We start from the raw sequence: 24,696 nt of genomic DNA, 5'->3' as shown, positions 1-24,696 counted from the left end.
CCGTCTACTAGAGTTAGAGAATATGGAGTTCTCCCGTTCTTGTGCGTATACGTGGGCACTTTATCATCTTCCAAAACTTTACACATCTTACATACTGATAGTAATGTTGACTAACAGCATCCTTATTGTTACTGGCCGAGACAGCTCTGAGCAAAATCGTTTCATACAAAAAAAAAACGAGTTACAATACGAATACATTTAAAGTATAATTTCTTAATTCATATCGTATTTTTCCGGAACTTCTCTTTGTTCATGAAATTCATAACTTCTTATAAACCGCAATATATTAAGAATCAGAGAGGGGCTTATTACGCGGTAGCGAACGATATATTATAATAAACGTACGTGGAAACAACAGGTATTACGTTTTAATATAAATCGCGGGGTTTCTGTTCTCCATTCGAGTGCAGCTAATAAAGCGAGTGGGCTAAGTCATGAGCTGTGCACACAACATTACCGCTAAATGAGGAACCGCTGGCCGCGCGGGACGTGAGCGGGACGTGCGCAGGGCGTGCGCGACGGAGTACGTGACCCGAGCGCGTTGGGAAATAAACACTGCACTTAGAATAAACAATCGCTAAGCTAGAAACCAATTTCATCCAAGAATAACCGACGTTGTTGATGGACTTCATTAGTTTATATTTCTTGAAGGAAAATAACTCCTTGGATTTTAACTGCAAGTAATGAATTTTACTTCATACTGAGTACTGAACATGATTCTCATAAAAAGCTGAATCTTTCTTTGTTCTAGATAATGAACACAAACTATAGAGCAGAGTGTATTTTATAACCGTACTCGTCTTGCAATTAGATCTGAATATCATATTGGTATCCATCGAATGCCTACAAAGTGTTTAACGTAAGAGGACTCTTATCTCTGCGTTTCAAAGCCGGCGTCCTCATACTCGTATATCCTCACAGCGTGTGCACTCAAGATCGCCTCGTTACGTGTAAATTACTTTGAGAGCAGCAAACTCATCAGTCCGTCAACCGTTCATGAATGATTCACACCTCTCCCCCTCCACCGCGCTCCCCGCACTCCCCCGCGCTCCGGAGACAATTACCGGCTGCCAGCGAGTTAACTATGCATCCGCACTTAATCATCTCGCGTCACCTTAGCTCGCGACAGTGACGTCACATCCCTCGAACTAACTAGAAGCCTTTTAAATGATATATCACTGCTCTATAAGATGTATTGCTTTATTTAGACATGACTTTCGTATAACGATGTTTGCGTGTTAATTATGCAAGCGTATGTACGCCTCTGTCTCGTCGCGCCCAGGTAAAGACACTGTATACATTTCCCTGATTGTTAAGTACTCGATTGCTGGAATATATTCCCGGTAAAGGCTTTTGGTAAATTTTCATAAAAATATTGTCCTAATTCATTTTGACTTAGGTTGATTCTTAATATAGCTGATAACGTAACGAGGAACTTCAGGAGATATGAGACGCATACGAAGCGCGTCGGGAAATGACTCGCCCTCAGTGAACCTGTCACGCAAAGATAACTGCCAACATACAGTACAATTAGTACAAAACATCTACACGTGATTGTGTAGTGAGTGATTGGTGCGATAAGATCACACAAAAGTATCCCGAATGATTGACTTCGAATGATCAGTTCGGAAATAGTATTTTAGCGTACCTCTATGTTATAAAACGTTTGTTACCTAAAGGTCAAAAGGTCAAAAGTCAAAAACAATTCAATTCAAAATGAATTGTTATTCTGGGAAGCTTGAATATATAAAGCCACATTACTATTTATTCTTCCCAGAAGCACCGGCGAGAAACTCCTCAGTTTTACCATCACAATACGTTAACTATACATACAAATAAATAAAATGTATGTGTTTATCGGTTTGTTCGAGGAAATATTCAAAGCATTCAAAAATTAAAATATACGCTGAGCAAAATTCGATTTAGTCCATAAAAACGGCTTTAACATGAGCACGTTTTCATAGTACTTTTAAGAATCAAATATATTTTCATTTGATATCATTTATACACATGAATACAAAAGGAGGTCGAAAAATAGCCACTCATAACGAATCCTCTTCTCATAATCCTCGCGCGAGAATCCATGGCCTAATGAATCGATAGCTCCCAAAATTGTATTAGTTTTTACCGCGACTTCAAACCGGTAACGCCATACAATCTACTTATCATTAACGAGCTGAGCGTATCAACTTCCGTTTCAACTGAATAATGACAAGTCACACGTTATTAGTGGACAACGCGAGAAGGGGATGAGGGGTGGGGTGCTGTATGTAAAACGAGGGGATTGAATAAATTAGTCGACACATTCATTTTAAGCACGGCTCCTGTTAAAAGTGCACTTTTTCCCATTTGAAAGGTCAAAAGCGAGCCTAATGACGTCGTTCTCAAAGGATTGGTGAAATGGTTTGATTTGCACACACATATTGACTTACAGACGATACTGAAACATTCACGCTTGCATATAGGTACACGTTTTTCATCTAATAGATTGTACATGTACATGCCTTACATGCCTTACAGCAGTAAGGCATCACATTTACTTAAAAATTAAGGATGTTTATTATCTCGTGCGCTTCAGCGAAAGAGTAAGCATGAGCAACTTTTAGGAAGAAAAAACAAAAAGTCTGCTTAAACTATTTAACAGTTTCCTGATTATAATATGTAATTAATATCGCACATCACTATTTAAATCTACAAAATAGGCCACCTGCTGGAAGTGGTTTCTAACGCCCATAAATGTTGACACTATAAGGCATGTCAACCATTCCTATCATAGCAATGCAGCAACGGTATTTGACGATGGAAATTAAAATGGTGAAATAGGTGAAGAATGTGGTACCTGACCAGGCGAGCCGGCAAAGTCATATAGTTAAAGTTTTTCATATTTTTTTCAATCAAAACACAAAATAAGCATGAAATGAATGAATAAATGATGAAATTTCAACTTTAGAAAATCGCAATTGTTGCTCCAATTTCTTACGTTGTTTATTTTTCATAAACTTTTATGCGAACGACTATATGGGCACTCGAATCTTTGTATGCAGTGCATTAGTGTTTTGTCGGAAGTTTAATCATTACTAAGATTAATATATATCATAATTTCATGCAAACTGCCGTTTACCGCTTATTCCGCTATTTATGAGCGACGCCCCCGTTATCGCTTCACACTGAGAGACAACTGCTTATAAAATTATATCGAACTCAGCTAGTCTATACTCAGCGAACTTATCTCTTAAAATGTGTATAGTTAATAAAGAAATAAACTGATAAATTTAGGAAGTTATAACAACCACTAAAATATTATTAAAAATAAAAACACATTTCAAGTTTTAACGTTACGATAGTAATTTCCATCAAATGTTAGGGTTTCGCGTTTTAATACTATCTGATCTTTAGTAAAATCATAATGAGTGCTCGGATAATGCGACTAAGAGTGGAGCGACTGAAGACTTTGAGACAAGTTGATCCCTTTCAGGCGAGCAGCTCGAACCGAGCAATTGACGGGATCGTGTCGATAAAACTTTACACTCCGCACGAGTTCCGTCGACATTAAGATCTTCCGAATTAGCTCTCAGCGAGAGACTTTTTATATTATCCCTGTGTTCGACAAACTTCCCTGTACCTAGAAGTTAGGCGAAATGGCTTCCTGAAGTGCCCGGTTGCTTCGTAAAATTCGAGTTCGCTAGCTCTGGGAAAGAGCTGCGCCGGCCCTGATAAGGAACTAATTACCACCTGCGCCGGACCACCGCTTCGAATACGTTTGCCTATTAAAACTTCGTATTAGCTATTATACCCTGACCCACTTTCCAGTCGAGTGGTTAGCGTTATTAGTTATTTCACGGCCAGTTCTTTGTTGATACTGACTACCACAAGAACTTGTAACGAAGTAATTTATGGCTATGTGACATTTTTGAAATTGGGCGTTTTATTCAAAACATTTCTACGTTATTCACGTATGAATCGTTAGAAGCTGAATTTTGAGATGTATTTAAATTAAAAACGCTTCGGGTGTTTTTAGACGTCAAAAAAGTAAACTTTAAATTAGAAAATCGATTTGTTGTCCTGGAAATACTCGACGTATTAACTGTCTTAGAGACTCTTTGTAATCATTAGAGGAACATTACATTTTTCAAATTTCGTTCCATTCACGGTCTAAGATTTTACTTTATTGTCAAATTTAGAAATTATTCTATATATATTTAATAAATTACCTACATAAATATTATACATAATCTCATAAAAATATTATAAAACAAAAAACGTCGTAAACTGTATACTAAAAAATATTTTATTATGGCCCTTTAGACAAGAAGTAATTATCAGATTATTAGGATAGAAATTCAGTTGATACAATATCCATTGCTTCAGCTCTAAACTCAGTAAGATGGCTTGTTAATAATGTTTTAGACTTCCACAGGTGCACAAAAAAAACACATTTTTTTACGAGAATATTAAGCTACAAACATCCTACAACTTTAACTTACACGAGAAACTATATTTAATATCGGCACGTCTCGAATTATTTCGAAGGTAATTGTCGCAATTAGATGACAGTTCTAATCATCGTAAAGAGATAAGGCCCGTAACGAACAAGTGAGCATTTCCCGCGCGAGAGCCACGCGTGCCATCAATTTGTACGTACGGTCGATAACAAAGCTAGGGACGACGCGCGAGGCGACGGATAAGGATCGAGGATTTCTACGTACGAGCCTCATAGCGAGCTTTATATTGTATATTGATGCACTTGAACTGCCTCGTTGCTCAGTGTAGATACAGTTCCAAGACAGGTCAATAAAATGCTATTGTTGAAGAAACCCCGCACCTGGAAAAACACGTAGATCTATTGATTCTGCACCTTATCTCTCTCTGTGCGAGATATAGTACTCGATTTTTGTACACACTTGGTGACTATAATACCAATTGCGTAATTGTTACTTGAGATTGACCATTATATGATCTTTGATCATTATATCCTTTAACATAATAGGCTAGCAGTCGGTGCCTTGTTATTTTAAATCCGTCCGGGTATTTCCGCATGCTGCATTTTTTTACTCCTTGCACATGTTATTATTCTCTAACTGTCAAATTATATTTTATCTACAGTACCTTTCTTAGACTATTCAATTCTCGCATATCGGTACTCATAAAGAGTGCTTTTATTTAATGAATCGTATAAACGTATCGGTATCCGGCCTGAGACAAGACACTAAGATAATGAAAATATTCATTATCTTAGTGTCTTTATTAGACCGATATCCTTAAGAGTATTTAGTAAATATGATTTAGTATAGTCTCGTAATCGTATGAGACAGCTTATTAAAAGAGTGGAAGTAACCCTTATACCAATTAGTTTTCAACGTTTAGAATTTTGAATTAGCCATTTGTTTACTTTTTATCATTAGTAACAGAATTGTAATTAATGTATTCGCTTCAAGTACGAAAACTGATGATTTTAAATGTTAAAATAATTTATGTAGTATTGTATGTTAAATGTTTAACACGTTTTATTCCTTTGTATATTCGATCATTTCGATCATTACTCTCAACCATTACTTTCCATTTTTAAAAGTCATTAAAATAATTTCTGTGAAGCAATTTCGTTTCTCACTGAATGCGAACATTGGCTGAATATATTAATTTGAACTTATTACACGGCGATACGGCCGAGATGCGGCGCGGATGTCGGTAATACGTGGTTATGACATATAAAAAATTGTTCCCATTGTACGGAGCAAAAATGGGGATCGTATTTATTATACCGCCTGTAATGTGTGTATTGATTTTATACTCGTGTGGCGTGTCGACACACGGGACACGTACGGCTTCACATCAGCTCATGATGGATGAAGGAAACGCAAATGCTGGCACTTGCGTACCGGAAGCGCGAACTACTACCTTTTGTTGTCATGTTTACATTGTATCGCTACTTGGTGGTAGAGCTAAATATATGTAGGTACCATCCACTTATCACATAATCAACCGCCAAACGGAAATACTTTCTATTATTGTGTTCAAGGAGCATTGCATCTTAGTTTCCAATTGCATTGAAGATATAAGGCTAATATATCTTACAGCGCCGATGTCTTTGGGCGATGGTGACCACGTACCATTAGATGGCCAATTTACCCGTCCATCTGGCTGTATCATAAAATATACATATACGTCAACGTTTTACGATTTTATTATATTATAACTAATCTATTTTTGTGATGACGTTTTACTGCTAAGCCAAATATAATACGTAAAACAACAAAAACAACAGAGTACTTATCATTGATTAATTCCATTAATGAAACATATTCTAACAGATCGACGATGAATGAATTTGTTTATTGGATGTAAGAGGCATATGTTTTAGCATATCGTGAATTTTGAACAAGAAACTTCATGTATTTTTGCTATTATGCTAACAATGTCGGTTTTCATACAATTTATACAAATGAAAATACCATATTATTGTATTTGTATGTGTAATAATATCATAATAAATGAAGGGTGAAGAAATGTCAAGGATTATAATGTAATTTCACGTCATTTGATTGAAATACAAGACAAAGCAGTTTACAGACGTTTACAAGGCCACCTTCGAAACGAGCAGGGAGTTAAGGTTTAGGTAACATCGAGGTCTAGCCATCAATGTTCTAAAGATATATTACCGCCTGAGTACCGAGCGTCGAGTGGGAGAGCTATGAAATTTGCATAGCCGAAGGGCGGACGCACCTGCCCCGTACTCATTAATTATTGAGGTAACAAGCCTTCTCTCAGCCGACGCCGGCCGATATTCACACGAATGTTACTAAGATCGCCTACGATAAATGGACTTCGCTTAATGATACCCGCATTCATCGGACGGAACTCGATATCTTAAACATCTGGGAGATGGAGTTACCGGTGTCAGTACCACAATTATAATCATATCAAAGAGACGAGCTGAACACTTATTTTATTTGAAAAATCAAAATATTTCTCTTCTTTCGACATTTACAAAACGCAGTTTGTATAGAATTGAGTAAAAAGATACATTTATGTAACCTATTTTATTTTATTTTATTAATAAATATTTTATTTTCATTGAATCGATGACAGTTATAAAACTGAGTAATAAACGGAGACGACACAAACAAACATATTTTATGATTTAATTATAAAAAAAAAATGTATGTAATATACATATATTTATACAATATAAACATTACTTACGCCTTTATAAGCACGTACCAATTAAAATTGACTCAATTGTAAAAATATTTATTCCGCAAAAAGATAAATGCGTTACCGATAGATTGCGGTTTAATATTCGCACGGCGTGTCGCGAGCGCGCGCGGGCGACCGCGACACGACGCGGACACGGGCGAGTGGGGCGGGCGTCGCATTCGACTGCAATACCCCTTAATCCATGCACGATTGCGGTCTTAATGTGCTCGCCCGAGTTCAATTACATGTTACAGTAAAGAGTTCTTGCTCGTGTGAAACATTTCCCATAAAAATACTTTCTTATGTTTATATGTAAATCGACAATAAATAATAACCTAATAATTAGACGTATTTTTTATACGTCATATTATTTTAGAAATTACGGAATAATTTCTAATACATAACAAGTTGGTATTTATATAATTTTAAATCTAAACAAATCTGAATCATTTCCATATTTTGATTAAATAAGAAATGCCGTAAATTTAAGATACAGAGAACGCTTGCAAGTATAGGTATTGCTATTTATATCCCGCTGGATAGAAACATTTATAACTTAGATGTAACTATTCATAATTTAAACATATTTATTATTAAAACAGTTTAAAAGTCTTAAATAACTTATTGCTTTGTTATTACTTATTGATTTGTACGAGTATTAATGAGTTTCGGTACGTTTTAATTACACATATCTCGCGAGCGTCCGCACTAATCCGCAACGCTCTAGCGTACAGCATCGCCTTCGCGGCGTGTCGCCCACAGCCCACACTCGCACTCAGATTAGTTCCACATTCGTCACATAGCACTTTCGGCGGTAATTGAAATACCGCACACAACCGAATACCGGCTACCGCGCTCCCGGTATTACACGAGTCCGCCCTTAATAGGTTTAAATTGTGAAATTCATGACCCTTGTTGATGTCAACTTTGTTGTCTAAATATTTTAAAAGCCATTTGTTCGGGAGAGAGTTTAAAAGCCCGCATCGTCCTATAACATGTTAAACATCACAATATGAAGGTCCTGTTTTTTAAAGACTGTATGTAAATTGTAGTACATTCGATTTTAAGCTTTTAGATATATTTTTTTGATTTATAAATATTTTCCTTTTCTATATAACATAATTTCAATTGTTGTACGTAGATACTCATTATATTTATATTCGACCACAAATATGTTGGTTTTTTTTTTAACATTTCTTATCGCATTTAATCCATTCCATTTTACGATTGCCTGAATATTCCGTCCGAATTTATTTCACTTACACACACTGCTATAGCCATACAAAACCTGAAATAAATAAGGCAAATGAGCGTCTTACCTTCAAATATATTTAAAAAATATATTTTCAAACATAATAAGCGATCAATGATTACGTACCGAACAACAGAAATTTAGTCACTTTTATTTCAAGATAAAGCTACGGATACTCTGTACAAATTATGACTATTCTCTGTGGCTTGTTTCTCTTCCCTTATAAACGATACCCAAGCACCATTCCAAAACGAAACACAGAGATAAACGGCATTCTACCAAAACAACCGTTCGAGGAGTTTCGGGTGCGATATCTCATCGACACTCGCTCCGGCCATTATGGCGACCTAATTACGAGGGGGCTAATTAAAATTAATGCAGTCGAAGAATGCTGTCGGAATTCAACAACGGAGTTGGTGGCGTAGAGTTGGGTCGAGTATCAGGATTCTGCGTTTTTATACTTTCGCTATTTGTTTTAAGATTTGACAGCATCTGCACCGCCGCGCCGTGTCCGCGCGCTGGTTCTGGACGTCGTGTTATTTATCTATTTACGACTCCTTTGCACTTGGCGTTGTCGAGCACAAGTTTAAAGCTGTTCTCCGTGTTCTAATAATCTTTTAAAGTTGAACTTCGTATGAAATTGTAGGTAGGTAGGTGAATATAAAATATCACAATGCTGATGACTTTGCATGACTGAACGTACCAATGCCGATATTAGTACAAAGATCTCGTCTCAAAAGTACATTCTGCGTGGATAGTCAATTTACTGAGGAAGGTTTTAACTAACTTTGGGATACTTTACAGACTGTACTATCCCTCTGCTGGGCTAAATCAGTCAGACAATCGGGTTACTCAAATGAGGTTTAATAGACAGTGGAAACACATGTGGCAGTATTTGATCTGAAACGTGCAGGTCTCCTCGCGATATTTTCTGATACGAGCATTAGACACAAATTAAGCACAAGAAAACGCTTACTTTTTGTACAAATATAATTCACAAAAGTGAAATTCGTTTATTGTTATTTCTTTTATAAATATAGTGACTGTGATATGATTACGTTACAACGAGGTGAAGAATGAAGTCGCCGCCCGCTACGGAATGTAGAATCTCACGTCTAACGTTAGTTATGCAAATGCTGATCAAATTTATTACGTGTTGGATGGAAAGCTTCTCTAGTAACGTTTGTCCCTTTATTCGTTATATTTTACAAGTAAACTTCTACGAGTACAATTTGGACAGCGTATTCTAGTCTAAGTTGTATTAAGTAAGAAATAATCGATGGAAATGTTTGTGTTTTTAAGTTATATTTTACCTTAATAGTGGATATTCAATATAAATGAAATGCATTTTAAGGTAAGCTGCAGTATTCAACTCGTGTTTGTTTAAATTTTAGCGTCAGAAAGTGCAATCGGCGCGGGTGCAGCGGGTGCCGCTGGAGCAACGATAGCCGGCGCGGGAGCTGCGCTGGCGCTGGCGGGCGCGGCGTGGCGCGCGGCGAGGCGGAGACGCAAACCCCGCAAGCCACCTGCTCCGCAAACCGAGAAGACCGCTGATCACGATGACGCTGAACCTGATCTCATACCAAATAATTACTGTAAGCTACTTTTTTATTTATTTCTTATAGTTTGTCAGCTTTTGGCCCTGACGCAACTTACCTTGCCCCATGGTAGCTACACCACTGCTTTCAGAAAAGTTTAGTAACAGAAACTTAAATATGAAACGTAAAAAAATGGGGCAGCTCAAGTTTACGTACGTCACTGACATATTGAAAAATACTAATTTATAGATATTACATGTTTATTGAAACTAAATATAATCTTAATAAAATATGTTCTGAAATGCGTTACGTTACAAGACAGATTGTAATCAAGCTACTTTTATAAAAACGAAGATAAAATCTAGAGCAATAGGTATTATGTAACCCCGAGGTGCGGCGGCTGCGACCTCGCCCGCCGACTGCTGTCATTTATTATAAAAACTACCCGAGGTAAGAACCTTCTGGAAAATCGTAAAACGAAGCAACCTTATAAAGATTTAGTCCGAGAAAATAGAAAAGTATGTAAATGTATTAAAATTGTGAACAGAAAACTAGGCGAATCTAGTAATATACGATAAGAGGTATATTTACAGAAACATTTACGACTTTACTCGTTAACCGTGTTTAGAGGGTTAATATCTAAGCGTATATCTGTCTCTCTCTTTTGTCACCGATGTGCTATTCGAAATAAGACAACATCATTTGACTCACAAGTATGATTTGTATCTTGTTTCTGGGGCCGAAGTACCTTTAAGTAAAACAGTGCGTTATTTAAGGGAAATTTTAGTATAACTTTGTTAACATTTGTTTTGTTACTCATTCAAAAAAATCTCAATACCTAATAAATAAATAGCATTCAAACAAGGTCCGGTAAATCGCTTAAAAAATTTCTTATGTTTATATGAATGATTTAAGCATAATATTATAACTAAAAATAAATACTATGATTAAATGATTCCCCTACCAGGGTCGTTATAGAAAAAACCTTATGACTTAATATATTATCATAAATACCGAATTCATTAATGACTCAATTACAGCAATACACTCGGTAAACAGATATATACGGTATAAATATCATATGTATGCAGTTGAACGGTATAGATATGCTGCAGAATAACCTAGCAGCGATATCTACATATAAAACCTTTCTTTACAAAAAATACTTTAAATACCAACGCTCAAAACGATCGGAAAGAATGTGTAAGTCTATTTATCTCAAGCAGACAATTTAACGTAGAGGGGCGCGGCTTCGTTGGTAAACAGATCTATATTAATATTCTTATCCCAATTCAAGCAGTGCCGTTTCTGAGTGTTATCAGCAACGAAACATTCCTTAAGCCCTCGCAGCCGGTCTCATCTCTCTCGTTTGCTGTCACGTTGAAACTTATTAATTTGAAAAACATTGGTGCACATTTATGGTACTTCGATGATTAGAGAATCGATGGGATGATATTTTTTTTATATCATTTTGATAACATACGATCGAATCAGTATTCAGAATGCTTCTCAAGAATCTTCAACTGGTGACTTCGAAAACCATTAGAATCTAAAAAGTATCTGCAATATTCCGTATGGAAATGTTCTGATATCCGGATAGCGTAATGTTATGCACGCGTGCTCTTCAACACCTCACATTATCGCCTCTACCGACCACGAGTTAGAGGTTATAATTGCCTGTATCGCAGTGCAGGATAGTACACCCGCGGTGACAATACGGCCGAGTTCCATGCATGCGTAATGTTGCTCTAATGCCGGCGGCTTGTATTCTAACAGCGCCTCAATTATTCAGCGGTCCCGCCGCCGAGCTCCTAATAAGTACGCTTTATTACTTCGCCCACTAGTCAAATGCAAGCGCATTTTGCCAACGAAACTAACAAAACTGAGCTTAAATTTAGTGTCGGGTTTCGTGTCTCGATCGCTTTTAATTTGCGGCAAGAAGCCTAATATAATGCAAACGGTTTATGCAAAAGCGTATTATTGCATCCTCTAGCTTACAATAATGAAACAGTCACAGCTCAAGCCACATCTACTATTACTCATACGGATACATTCGCTCGAGTGAGCCCGATCATCTGTTAACTCCGCACCTACATTTTGAATCAAGATTATATTTTAAGCCTCACACGAAATCAACTTCTAACCCACGACTTAACCATAATAAGTTCACTTAATGTAAATAACTTTACGTCTAAATCGTGGATGTTGGCGTACAGAATAATACATGAAGAAAATCGTATTAAGGGATACGATATGAACATCGTTACTTAAACCTTTTTGAATAATAAAAGCCTCGGAGGACATCAAACAAGTATCCGGACCGGCATTGCTTTTTAATCAGATTTTGAGTCCCATACATTTAGCATGGAGTAACGTTCAGTCCACTTTTGTCCATTACTCTTTCAGCGCCGAAGCAGGGCTGCGTGTTGTTTTGAACATCCAGTAAATTAAGATATTCAAATTCAAGTTTTTTATTTAATATTAAATTTATAAGGAAGCAATGATTTGGAAAAATAAATACAGATTTTTAAAAACCAAATTGAACTGAAATTACATAATATTTTACAATTTTCAATTCAATTTATAATTTTACTTAATGCGTAAATCGTATCTTGGGTCGGTCTATTATCTGCAAACATTAAATATTATGCAGTCAAATACATATATAATACACGGTAAAGGGTCAGCCTGTGTTCGACTGCTGGTCAAAGGTCTTCTGATAGCAGTGAAACTCTCTCGAGGAGAAGTGTTGGAGTATTTGTAATAGGAGCCGCTTTAGAATAGATTGGAAGAAGAAGGTCTTTACAAATCTGTTCTAACGCGGTTTGGTAAAGATTAATGTCGTCCAGCCATTGGGCTAACTCGCCTGAGGATATTATTTAAATTTGAATGTAGAATAGTTGTTTATTATCAATCTATATGTGGAAACCCTAACCGCAAGCAAACCGAGCACGCTTCGAACAGTATCATCGGTTGTTTGTGCGAGCGCCGCGTGACGCGGGCTCGGGCGCCGCGTCGGCCTCGCCGGACCTCTCCCGCGCTCAAATATTCATCGCAATACAGATGTGAAAAATGCGGCGCCGTGTAGCCTTCGATCCTTGTAAACACTAACATACGAGTGGAAGACGAGGTTCGCATCCATTTGTCGGTATAATTGATGCTTTATGTGGGTATGATGGTTTCGCGTTATACTTTTAGTACTACATAGGTTACGAGGACACTTTACGAGGTTTACGGGTGAAAAACAAGTTAGATAACTCGTCCTAAAAGTACATCATGATCTAATATCTTTTCTAATTTATCTTAGTCGTGTTGAATAATTTTCAAAGCAAAATAAAGATACTAATTGAGAATTGAATATACAAAAATATGAAACAAACGACCCACGCAACGGTCGCGGAGCCGCCACAAAGCAGCTTAGTTCCAGTATTGAAACGTTGCTCACGCGGGAACCCACTGAAAGGCGTCGAGCCTTTTATACCGCATATAATATAAGCGAGAAAATATCATTCAAGTGATGTGCTCTATTTAAACGTTTAATAAATACGCGTTCAATTTTACCTCCAACACTCGACTAATTATTATTATACTCATTCAGATTTTTCCACCCTTCGGGTGATTTTACTCTTGGATAAGATTAGATTATGAAAATCAAATATGCTTATAAATCGTTTAGTTATCGACTACTTATAATACAATGTACATTAATTTAAAATCATAGTAATAAATATTGACTCAATGTTTTTTTTATCGACTACATAATATATACATATGTATACAGTATATAATACTGTATTTAATATTAACTTAAACTTTAAACGGATTATTTTCCAAATAGCAAAGTAATATAAAAACAAATATAACCAAATATAAAAATCGGTGAAATAAAAAGTAACCACTTTTTATTTCACGTGTTTTCAAATTAAGTTCAAGTTTTTCATTTTGTTTAAAACTATCCAAAGCGCATCTCGAACGTCCGAATTTCAAAGAGCTCAAAGATCTATTAAAAAAATATTCTATCAGTCATGACAAAAATGAATATTTTTCCTCTTACAATCTTAAATAGCGCTGAGCTCATTCAAAACTTAAAGTCGTCACACATAATGTACCTAACTCTAAATCTGTACGAAATCTCATCTATCTTGACCGCGTCGTGTTCAAGTTAATTTGTGCCCAGAGCCGTCTCTCAGCCCCGTCACCCGCCACCCGTAACCGTCGACCGGACGAACGTGCCGAGTTTATTCACAAGTGAAGCCACTCACCTAACCAGCCACCTTCTAAATTTAATCTTGAACCGAAATAGAACAATGTGTTTTCTACGTTTTAAATCGAATGATACGAGTACTATGTAGTGTTTAATTAAGGCACTTTCGAAATCAAATGTTGATTATAGAATATTCAGTATTGGAAAGATTAATATTTCCATTTATAAATTACAGTTCGATTTCTTATGAACTGAGCTCTCGGAACCCTTATAAGAGCTTAATCTAGATAGTAGCGAGTAACTCGGGATAATAACGTTTCCCCTGTATAAGTTTCACTCCCCGGGGGGTTGTTAACGAGTTGAAAGTTATCGAAATTCTAAAGAACTTTCTGCTTATTGCCGCTATTACTTTCTTTCGTTGATTTTGTAATCTAACAACTCAGCAATTCAAATGAATCTTCGATTTACCATTTTGTAGCCGCCCATATATGTCCTGCTGGGCTATGTCTTTATTTTTAGCGGAATAGACTAGGGTCTTATCCGCCACGTTGCTTCGAGAACACGTGTGACAGAACTTCCTTGTTGGAGCACGTACACTTTTCCTCAAGATGGCTTCCTGCGTCGCCGATATTTATAATTCAAATGCAAATTAGGCTCTAACGATAACAAGCTGAATATCATTCCACATAAATGCTTAACGGCTCTTCTTATTGCTTCATTGGTTACATTAGAAATAATTCCTTTAATAAAACGGTAATCTTATTTTAAATAATAGAAAATTATGAGGAGTATTGGTACCTTTTAAAAAGTTGAGTTGACACAAGCATGTACCACTTCGGGTACACGGATTTCAAGACACAATTGGGACAAAATGATCTCACGTTTCTTCATAACAGGAAATCAATGCGCCTTCTTCATATGTGTGTTTTTAAATATATATTTTATATACATGATATACTTTTTACATAATCGTTAGGTCCCCCTGACCGATTTCGGGAACGAAGGTTTTTATCAACGGAGACATTCCCGGGAGATATTATTGTACGATATAAGCACAGGTAGGAATGCAAAATGATCCACCTCTAATTCCACACTACTGCTGAAAATTTTATTCACAGATTTATCCAATAATAGGTTTGGGTAAGAACCGCCCATATATCACATATTCTACTGCCAAACAGTGATGCTTTGTATTGCCACAAGGGACATAACTCAGGTTATAAAAAAGACAAAGGAGCGCGCGCAACATTAGAGTGAAGCAACAAATGCGAATACACATTTCCGGTAGTGCAAAACGACGCGATAATGTTACGCGCGCTCCATCTGCTTTTTATTTAATAATTGGGACATAACATCTTAGTTCCCAAAGTTGAAGAGGCATAGAAAAACCGAATCGAAACCACGTCGCAGAGTTCTCGAACCTTATATGATAACTAAATCACAATCGAATTTAAAAATGATTATTATTTTCATTACTTATTGATTCGCAGTTGTATGAAAAAAAAAACGTTTTATGCTGAGCTCTCGTGCACCCTTGTTTACGTAGGCTCAACGAATGTATTGCATACACCACATAATATAATTAAATTGTATTGTGAAAACTAAACGCAAATATTTCCCTAATTGCGACACGCAATAAAACTTCACTAATATTAGCAAGTCTCTCTGGATGGTATTCACTGGCCCACATAAATATGCAGAGCGATTTTCCCGTTAAAGTGGAAAAGTTAAATTGATACGCGCCGCATCGCGCCGCGCCGCGCGTCTCCGCGACAACTCGGCCGCGCATTGTGCAAGCGCTTTCATTGTACTTTTGTGTTAGTGGGGAAAAGTTATTTATTATTTAGGACAACGAGTCATTGAATTTTTAGTTTTTAGTAACTGTTGTTATTGAATACAAATTGATAAATGTATTTTTCCCTAAAATATACACAACTTACAAACTATCGCACAAATTAAAGAATTGAATGCCATGCGCCTTTATGTAAATACAAAGTTGCCATTGTAAATAAAAGTAAACTCAGATTACGGTTTTTGCTTTCTATTTACTAAATACAAAGTACAACCATCAGCTCAAGCTGGCGGACTTCGCAGTTTTTAGTAGTCCGTTCGTTTAGGAAGATAGCTAAGAACGATTTGTTTAGCTTCAGCGGGATGTTTACTGGCTAGATTAGTGCCACGACTGGACTTACATCTAACCACCTAACGAGCCACTCCTTCTTGTTAACTAAACAAAATAAATTCAACTTTACTAATTTCCCAATAAAAATACTTTATTAAAGTTTTTGGGCACCTATTTCATTTACTAGTATATATATCTGATGGAAAATAATATTTGCTCAGATTTTTATTATTTAAATGGAAAATATAATGATTTATTTAAAAACCTTAAAAAGCGACGTGAACTGAGGTAAATAAAGAATATAATTTATTTAAAAAGCAATAATGCCTTAATACTATGATAGAAAAATATTTTTAAATGATAAGTATTTTAACACACTACTACTACTACTCATTTTAAAAAATAACAACAAACAACAATAGTCATCAATTCAATTCTTAGTTTATAATGAGTTTTAGTTGTGCCGACAGGGCACAGATTATTTCGCCAATGTCATGTTGGAAACTTAGTCATCGCTCCTAGTGGGTACTTCTTTTCGTGTACACGTACCTCGCTTGATGAAAAATACATTATTATATAATAAAATATTTTATATATATATATATATATCCCAGTACTAATAAGATTACCATCGTAATTGTAATTATTAGGCAATAATAAATATAAAGTTCATAAATTGATTTATCTTGTTGAAAGTGTGTTAACTCTGAAAAGAGTAGTGACGTAACCGTGCGTGCCTCTGCACGTTGAGCAATCATTTGTCAATCTCACGTCTAAACGCGCGTCATATCCATCGCGCACAGGTCGCGCGATAATCGCCCGTTTAAGTGAATATTGTGTAGTCGCGTGCAGCACGCGAGCGTCGGGTTGCGGGCGAGCAGTTGCGGGCGATCGCGGACGAGTGCGGGGTTACGGGCACGGTCGCGCGGGGCCGCGCTAACGATACGCGATAATTAAACTCTAATGAGCATCTCCGCTCAACTCGCTGCCAACTAACCGGGCCGATCGATCCTACTAACTTGCCTCGAACTTCTCTTATTAGCACTTGATTTTATTAACAAATAGGGGTCGCGTACACTTACCACCACAGCCAATTTAAGTTCTAATTACCCTAATAAGTCACTTGATGATAACCTACACGTTTCGCAAAACTGTCATATTAAATGCGGCTTGTCATTTATTTGCCAAAGCCCACCGATAATAATTGCCTCAACACGCAGGCAGTCACAACATTTTATAAATACAAATAAAATCAAACGAAGCTAATTTCATCATGGGAGCTATTTAATAAATATGTATTTCTTAAAGCCATTATATAGTTTATGTTAAACCTTACTTTAAACACAAAGCATATCAAAGTTTCAAATATGGTTTAAGTTGCAAAATCAAGATAGATAAGTAATGTTTGTGTTACGTGTACCTAGTGTAAGACAACACACGTGGGGCAGTCGCGCTGTCCGCCTGCGAGCTGCTTCATTAATTAAAAACTAGTCGCCGGATGACTTTGGCTTCTTCTCAGGTGAAAGAATCATTTCGTTAAAGTCGTGGTTGGCAACAAAAGACCTATACCTTAATATTCAATGGATAAATATTTTGGCATGCTGGTAAGACGATAAATATTTAAATATTGAACCACGCTTATTGTAATATATTCGACCAGCCGCGTTTACATATTATCAATAGCTTATTGAGACATATTGTCGCTATTGTTTTAATATGTGAAAATATTATCAATGAATTATAATATTGAAACCCATTATTGAAACATAAACAAACCTAGACGTTAAAGAGAGTTGAAAAATGTTCGGTCTAAGCACCGCTATTACCGCGCCATAATGTTAGCGAAGCAATTTTGGAATTTAACAACCGATGAAATATAAAGAAAGGTCATCTCATATTCATAACGGCGCGGGAGGAGCGCGGGCGGGCGCGGGCGGGGCACGGGCCGGCGGCCATAAATTGTTCAGTAATGAATGCCGTTCTCGCCTCAATAAAAACTCCCGCATTATATGATAGAGGCGGATTTATGCCGCGCTCGCTGCCCGCCGCCCGCCGCCCGCCGCGCGTTAACCTCCTGCGAAAATTTTAATGCTGCGGCGCGACTGACGGCCAGTATTCGCGGTTTGCGGGATGGCGCGGTGGCATAAAATGCAGTAATTACACCAATTCCCCTCAGATACATTAAACGTTTATACCCTTTGTAAATTTTCACGTAAAGAATCATAAAAAAACTTTTATGAATCGTAGGGCGTGATCATTCCAGTTATGTAAGGCATGTGTTCATCCCATTACGATGATAATAGAGGAGCTCGGCCGCGCCGAGGCGGTAGCAATTAGAGACCGATGAAAGTAATTATAATAGCCGTGTGCGCGGCGCAATACGGGCGAGCCCACGCCTGCGGTCTGCCGCCGCGGCAACGATACTAATAACTAAGACGCCGCCCACTCGCTGCCGAACGCTCGAATATACCTCATATTATATCCTTTAAAATACTCCATTTACGTCCCAGAGGCATTCCGCATAAATTAAAGTATCTGTTACTTGAATTGACTCACGAAATAGTTCGGATGAGCTAACATTTATTAAATTGTATTGAAACCTGCCCAATGTCGTTAGCCGAAAAAAGAAAGCTCAGTAAGGAAGCAAAGTCGACGCGTAGTTATGGCGGGCAGAGAAAGATATTATTGAAAAATATTTTGATATTGGCGCGGTGCGGCGTTCATGAATATTGATGCGGTCGTGAATATTCAGTGGAACTCGCAATTGAAAACACGCCGCGGACTTGGGTCTCGTTGCGTCGAGTTCGTGTCGCGTTCACGCCGAAACTGCACACCAGATCAGCCACGCTCGCCTCACTTGGCACAAAACTAATTTTACATTATTTCAGTCACGCAAAAAATACTAATAAGATCGATTGTAAGCCCTATTAATATTTGGTAATTTATGTACATATAGTATGCAGCTGTGGCAGAAAATTATGAAGTGCTCAATCGGTACAAACATTTTTCTTAAGCAAATTCATTCTAAAATTCCTATATATACATATATGCCGTTTGCAGTTGAAATGCATTGACTTTCCACGTGATCTATGTTCAAAATTAGTATTTATCTATATCTATAATATCTATATCGATGTACGAATATTACAAACAGGAAAATAATAATGAAACCCAAAACTATTCAACCGATTTTAAAAATTATGTAAACACATGATATTAATAATTTGTTACATATTGGGCCTGCACTGCGAAAACTACTGATGATATATAAAAAAATGTAGGACGTGTTTACAATACTCCTAACTAAATTACCTACAAAAAAATATTCGGACTGTAGGATTCTTTATAGTTGCATTTTAATTATTAACGATTACGTTCATAAGCACAGCCAAACCTGTAGCTCCTGATGTTAGTCTTGCAAAGTCGATAGTTTTAGTGTGGGAATAGTCTACTATTTTTTTCCTGGTGTCAACACATTAGTATATAAATTAAATAAATTTTCGTCCGTCTATCTTGACTTGAATATTGTTACAATGATTTTTTCCTTCCATCTGCGGCGTCTCGGTAATTTTAACCTTTGGTACTCTTTGGAGTATAATAAATAATGAATTAAAAAACTTAACTTTAACGCTTAAGTGTCTTCGGCCTTAATTATATTAAAAAATATTAACACGAGATGACGATGAAGAGAGATGGGTCCACAGTGGATATGATACGTAGAGCGGAGTCGTCGGGACAGCGAGGGGTGCGGGCGCGGGCGGGGAGATCGCAAGGTAAAGTAAAGCTATTAATGAAAGCAATTTGAATAAACTTGGGCACATTAGCGCCGCCCGCGAGCCCAGCGCCGCCGCACCGCATCTATTAATTATTTCTTGTCCCGACTCGCGTCTTGCGATGTAGCGATTAGTCTGCGACGCCGCCACCTGCGGGTGCCGCCGCGCCGGCGAGCAGGCGCTTCGCTTTGTTAAATGTTACGTATGCTTTGATTTTCAAACGGTCATAACTAAAGTCTTGTTTACGTACTTTTACTGTTCATTGGATGTTTGTGACTCAACCACTGCTAGACGGATTCTACTGTGACGGACGAGTCTTTTCTAGTCAATGACTTATCATGAAAAACAAACCATTGATTTTTATTTATAAACAGATCACACTAAAACTTTATCGAGGCTATATAAATATAATAATATAATATAATTAATGATTAATTTTGCTTACAATAATGTTCATGAAAGTCTACTTGAATAAAGTACATAATTATATGTTGTTTTTGATAAATGGCCTTAGAGCCAGGGAGCGCTTATTAAAAATAAAGAAATAAGCCTGCTTTAGAAGATTTTTGATTTATTGACATTTACAGAGTAGTAAAGTTAAGAGTTTCTTGTGATGTATGTGAGGCCAGTTCCTTGCATCAGCAGTGGGTCCCCGATGCTGGTTATTAATGTGCGGACGGTCCTCGCCCCTCGTCGCTCGCTCGCTTTGGTCGCTAAACGTATTCACCGCTAATAACATTTGCTCCAATTGTTCAATTACTAATGTCTCTCTCCTCTCTAATACAAATGTCTTTTGAGTTCGATTCACAATGCAAACGTCAACAAACATTTTATCTAATATCTCTTATAAACTATATTCTAATGTAAAGGTATTCCAAAAAAAATTTCTATAAACAAAAAATACAAACACGTTGCAAACAACTAATTACGACAATATTTGAGTGTATAGATTTGGTCGCAAGCGTCGGGGCTAATGACAGAGCGCGTGACGCTGCACTCCGTCTCGCAATTAATTATTTGTCCCTCGTCCCCCCGGACCAATCAAGATCCTCCCCTTATCCGGTGGAATCTTCCCATATCACCCTCGTTCCATATTCCGAAAAACTATTCCGACGCGCGACGTTTCAAACGCCTAATTGCTTGCCGTCCTGAAAGATTTACCTGTCTCGAAAAAGTAACAAGCTTGAAATTTATCATATGTATAGTTCTGATGATTTATGTGGTCAATCTATTTAAAAACAGATTTTTTGAATATTAACTGACCATAAATAAGAAAAATTACAAGCTTTCTTCTAACTTCAGCTATTAGTTAATTGGATCGAGATGGCCCAGTCGTTTGAAAATATTAACAGAAGGTAGTATTCGCGAAATTAAGCATGAAAATGATTTTGATTTTTTTGTACTTTTGGTGTAGTCGGTCATGTTCAATATTTCCAATGAAATATACAAGCTAAAGTGGATAGACATTTGGACATCCAACATGCTCTTTTATTCAAAAATCTCCATCGCGATATTTGTTAATAAAACAAAAATATACTAAATGTTATGATATGGAACCATAGTAAAAAAACTTTAAAATATAACTCGGTTAATATCGAAGCAAATATTCAAGGTAGCTGAAAATATATATAATAATGCAAACAAATGGGAATGTAAAGTGTCGTGTCGGCGATACAAAATTTACTGCAGCGCTTTACAGCGCCGGCGTAGCAAAAGTTTTATCTTGGCCTGTCAGGAGCCTGTCATGTTTCCACTCCTGTTGACGTTGCTGGACTTTCGATTTGAGATACATTTGCGAGATTTCATATCGGAACGTTCGAAATGGTTTCACTTTATACCGCTTTTATTTTATGATTCACTATTTATGACGTCATAAAAATAAACTTATTAATTATTAGAATCCTACTAAAAGGCAAAATCCAATTTGTCCGGTCAGTATGACGGATGCTTCCCCCTAGTGCCCTAAATTCGAAATTCCAGATATTTACGGGTGACTGTGCTCCTGGATCGTCCGTGTCCAATTACTTATTTGTCCGGTCCTGGCTTATGTCGGTCTCGTTCAGGCCGCTCATTAATCAATCTTTTTTCTTTGTCGGGTGCGGGTGAGGCAGGGCCGAGCGAATCCCGCGTGCAGTGAGAACCTGCCCGGAGATTTATGCAGCCTTCGCTCGCTCAGACGACCGCAGGCGACGCGTTAATAAATTTCAATATTAATTCTTAACTCAAATTAAATTATATTTAAGGAAACTGTATTTAAGTGACTTTTAGAAATCGGAGATATTTCGCAAAGTGAATCTTTATTAAATATGGATTTTATAATTTGCTCAAGTATTGTATTATGAACGTCAAACCAAGGACAGAACAAAATATTCTCGTAGAATAATAATACTCGTTGTTTGTTTATTACATAATAAGGTTTTATTCCAAATGATAATAAATTGGTTTCTGTATATTCAATTTTGTTTCAGGCGAAACTTCAAGTGCACCGTGCCTAGCGGTGTCTTCGCCGGGACGGACGGCTCCCGCGCCACTCACTACACCGGTAAGAAAACTCTTTTTTTTTATTGTATATACTTTCCTCAGTAAATTTATATTATACAAATTTATTTATGTAAAAGTTGAGATTATACAGAAGGTGATACAGAATTCGCCACGCCCAGGAAAAATAATAATTAAATTAAAATAGATGTTTTAAGAAATATCCACCAATCCTCAAAACACTAATGCGCCACCAAACTTACGATGTTAAGTCTTTCGTGCCTCTAGTTACACTCATTTGGCTCATTTACCCGTCGTATCGGAACACTACTCTATTAGTACTCTTGATACTAAATATTGCTCTTTATCGAAAGAGTAAGATAGAATAGATAAGTGTGTTATATCTATCTGTGTTTGCACCAAAACAATTAGAGCCTAGAAGCTAAAAAACTTATTATTGATGCTTTCATGTGCTCAGATTTTTCGTATTATTCATCTCGAGCTCGACCATAGCTTAGAAGAATGGCGTAAGAAATCTTCGTAACATGAAGTTGAATGGGACACTGTTATATATAATGAATATCTCCATCGACCCACATCAATGACATGATGGAATACTCTCCAAGTTCTTCCCTTTGCCAGAGTAGGCGAACTTATAGCATTGTTACCAGTTTTAATTTGTATGTAAATAAGATAACCTCCATAATTTTCGATCTATCGGGAAGAAATAATGTTTTTATTCTAACATTGATTTGCAACGATTCGGAATGAAAGCTCCGTCCCTCAGAGCGGTGGGAGCTCAATAAACAAAACGCCAATCCATTTGCGTGATCGGCCATTAACCGCGACACAGGTCATCAATCGGGGAGCTCATCTCGTAAAAGCCTGCCCTTTGCTTCCTCACACGCCTGCATCGCTTGAAGATCTATACTCTCTCATTAAGATACAGTCCTCGGTGTTTTAGTATTGTAGCATTAGAGTTTAGTTAAAAAAAAAAGCAAAATGTTAAAGATAATGATGATAGCTGTGGTTGCAATTATTCTATAATAAAAAAATAAAATTCCAACTCTTTAGACTTCGACCGAGATTTTAAATATCTACATATATAATACAAATATGACGATATCCAAACACGAGTAAAATAACTTTTATTATTATATTGTATTATTTTGTCGTCTTATTATTCCTAAAAGGATATGAAATATACAAACAGTACTGTAATATCGAATAATTTATTGTACCTTATTACGATATGTACGTACAAGAATATTACGAGCTGTGTCATCTAATGAATACATTTATTGTAATCGAGCTGGCGTCGTCCCCCAAACATCAATATGGAACCAGTACCGAGTAACACGATCATTGTTATCAGGTATAAATATCATTGATATATTTTTCCACTAACTTTATATCCCAACTTTGCGTGTATTTTACGACTAACATTTATATTATTAAAATCTCAGAGAAATCTTGTTTCAGTAAAAATTAATATAACAATAAATATAGCTTCATGGGTTACGAGTACGTAGCTATAGTTACGTTGGTATGCTTTTCGAGACAGACTTAATTCACTCTATTATATATAATTATACGAACTATATTTTCAATCAGCTTATAATTTAATTAATGTAATCTATATGCGATTGAGTTATTTGTGGCATTTAATATGTATAAAGTAGTTTATAGAACAACGTGAGAGCAAGTGAACTGACTAAATACGAGAGGAGTTCTTTGGCCGGCAGCTCTTGGACTACCTTTCTTCTGATGTTAATTAAATTCTTTCACTCCATGCGCCCTCCGCGATTTATTCCAGATAGATATTAATTCTACGGAGCGCAGTCTTTTGTTTACAATCTTTTCATCTGAATAAATCGCTGGATAAATAATTGAAATATGTTTTGTTTTAGAAAGATAATGATGTTGAGGAACGAAAAGCTCGAATCGTCTGTGCAATGCTCTTTAAATTAATGTGAATACGTCACATTCTTTTTTTTTAACTGGAATTACTAAAACCACCAAGGCACCAAGTTTGTGCAGACAAAAATGTTTGCTAAAATTGGTTGGATCAACTGCGATGTATTCCTTCTCTGCCGAGCACGAGATGAATTATAAACACAGTTTACGCACGTGAA

The 24,696-nt window shown here is 36.7% G+C and overlaps 1 protein-coding gene across 1 annotated transcript in view; it reads left to right on the top strand.

Annotated features, from left to right (window-relative positions):
• The window catches only part of LOC125077380 (nephrin), a 393,621-nt gene that overhangs the window by 365,336 nt on the left and 3,589 nt on the right, over positions 1-24,696 (top strand). Inside the window, exons 15-16 of the mRNA XM_047689307.1 lie at positions 9,841-10,041; positions 22,552-22,625. Coding sequence (XP_047545263.1) covers positions 9,841-10,041; positions 22,552-22,625 — 275 coding nt within the window. The remainder of the gene's footprint in view (positions 1-9,840; positions 10,042-22,551; positions 22,626-24,696) is intronic.

This window comes from Vanessa atalanta, chromosome 3, assembly GCF_905147765.1.
Source record: "Vanessa atalanta chromosome 3, ilVanAtal1.2, whole genome shotgun sequence".
In the NCBI taxonomy this organism is placed as follows: Eukaryota; Metazoa; Arthropoda; class Insecta; order Lepidoptera; family Nymphalidae; genus Vanessa; species Vanessa atalanta.
The sequence above is the reverse complement of the archived record's forward strand: the minus strand, read 5'-3'. Positions and strand labels throughout refer to the sequence as shown.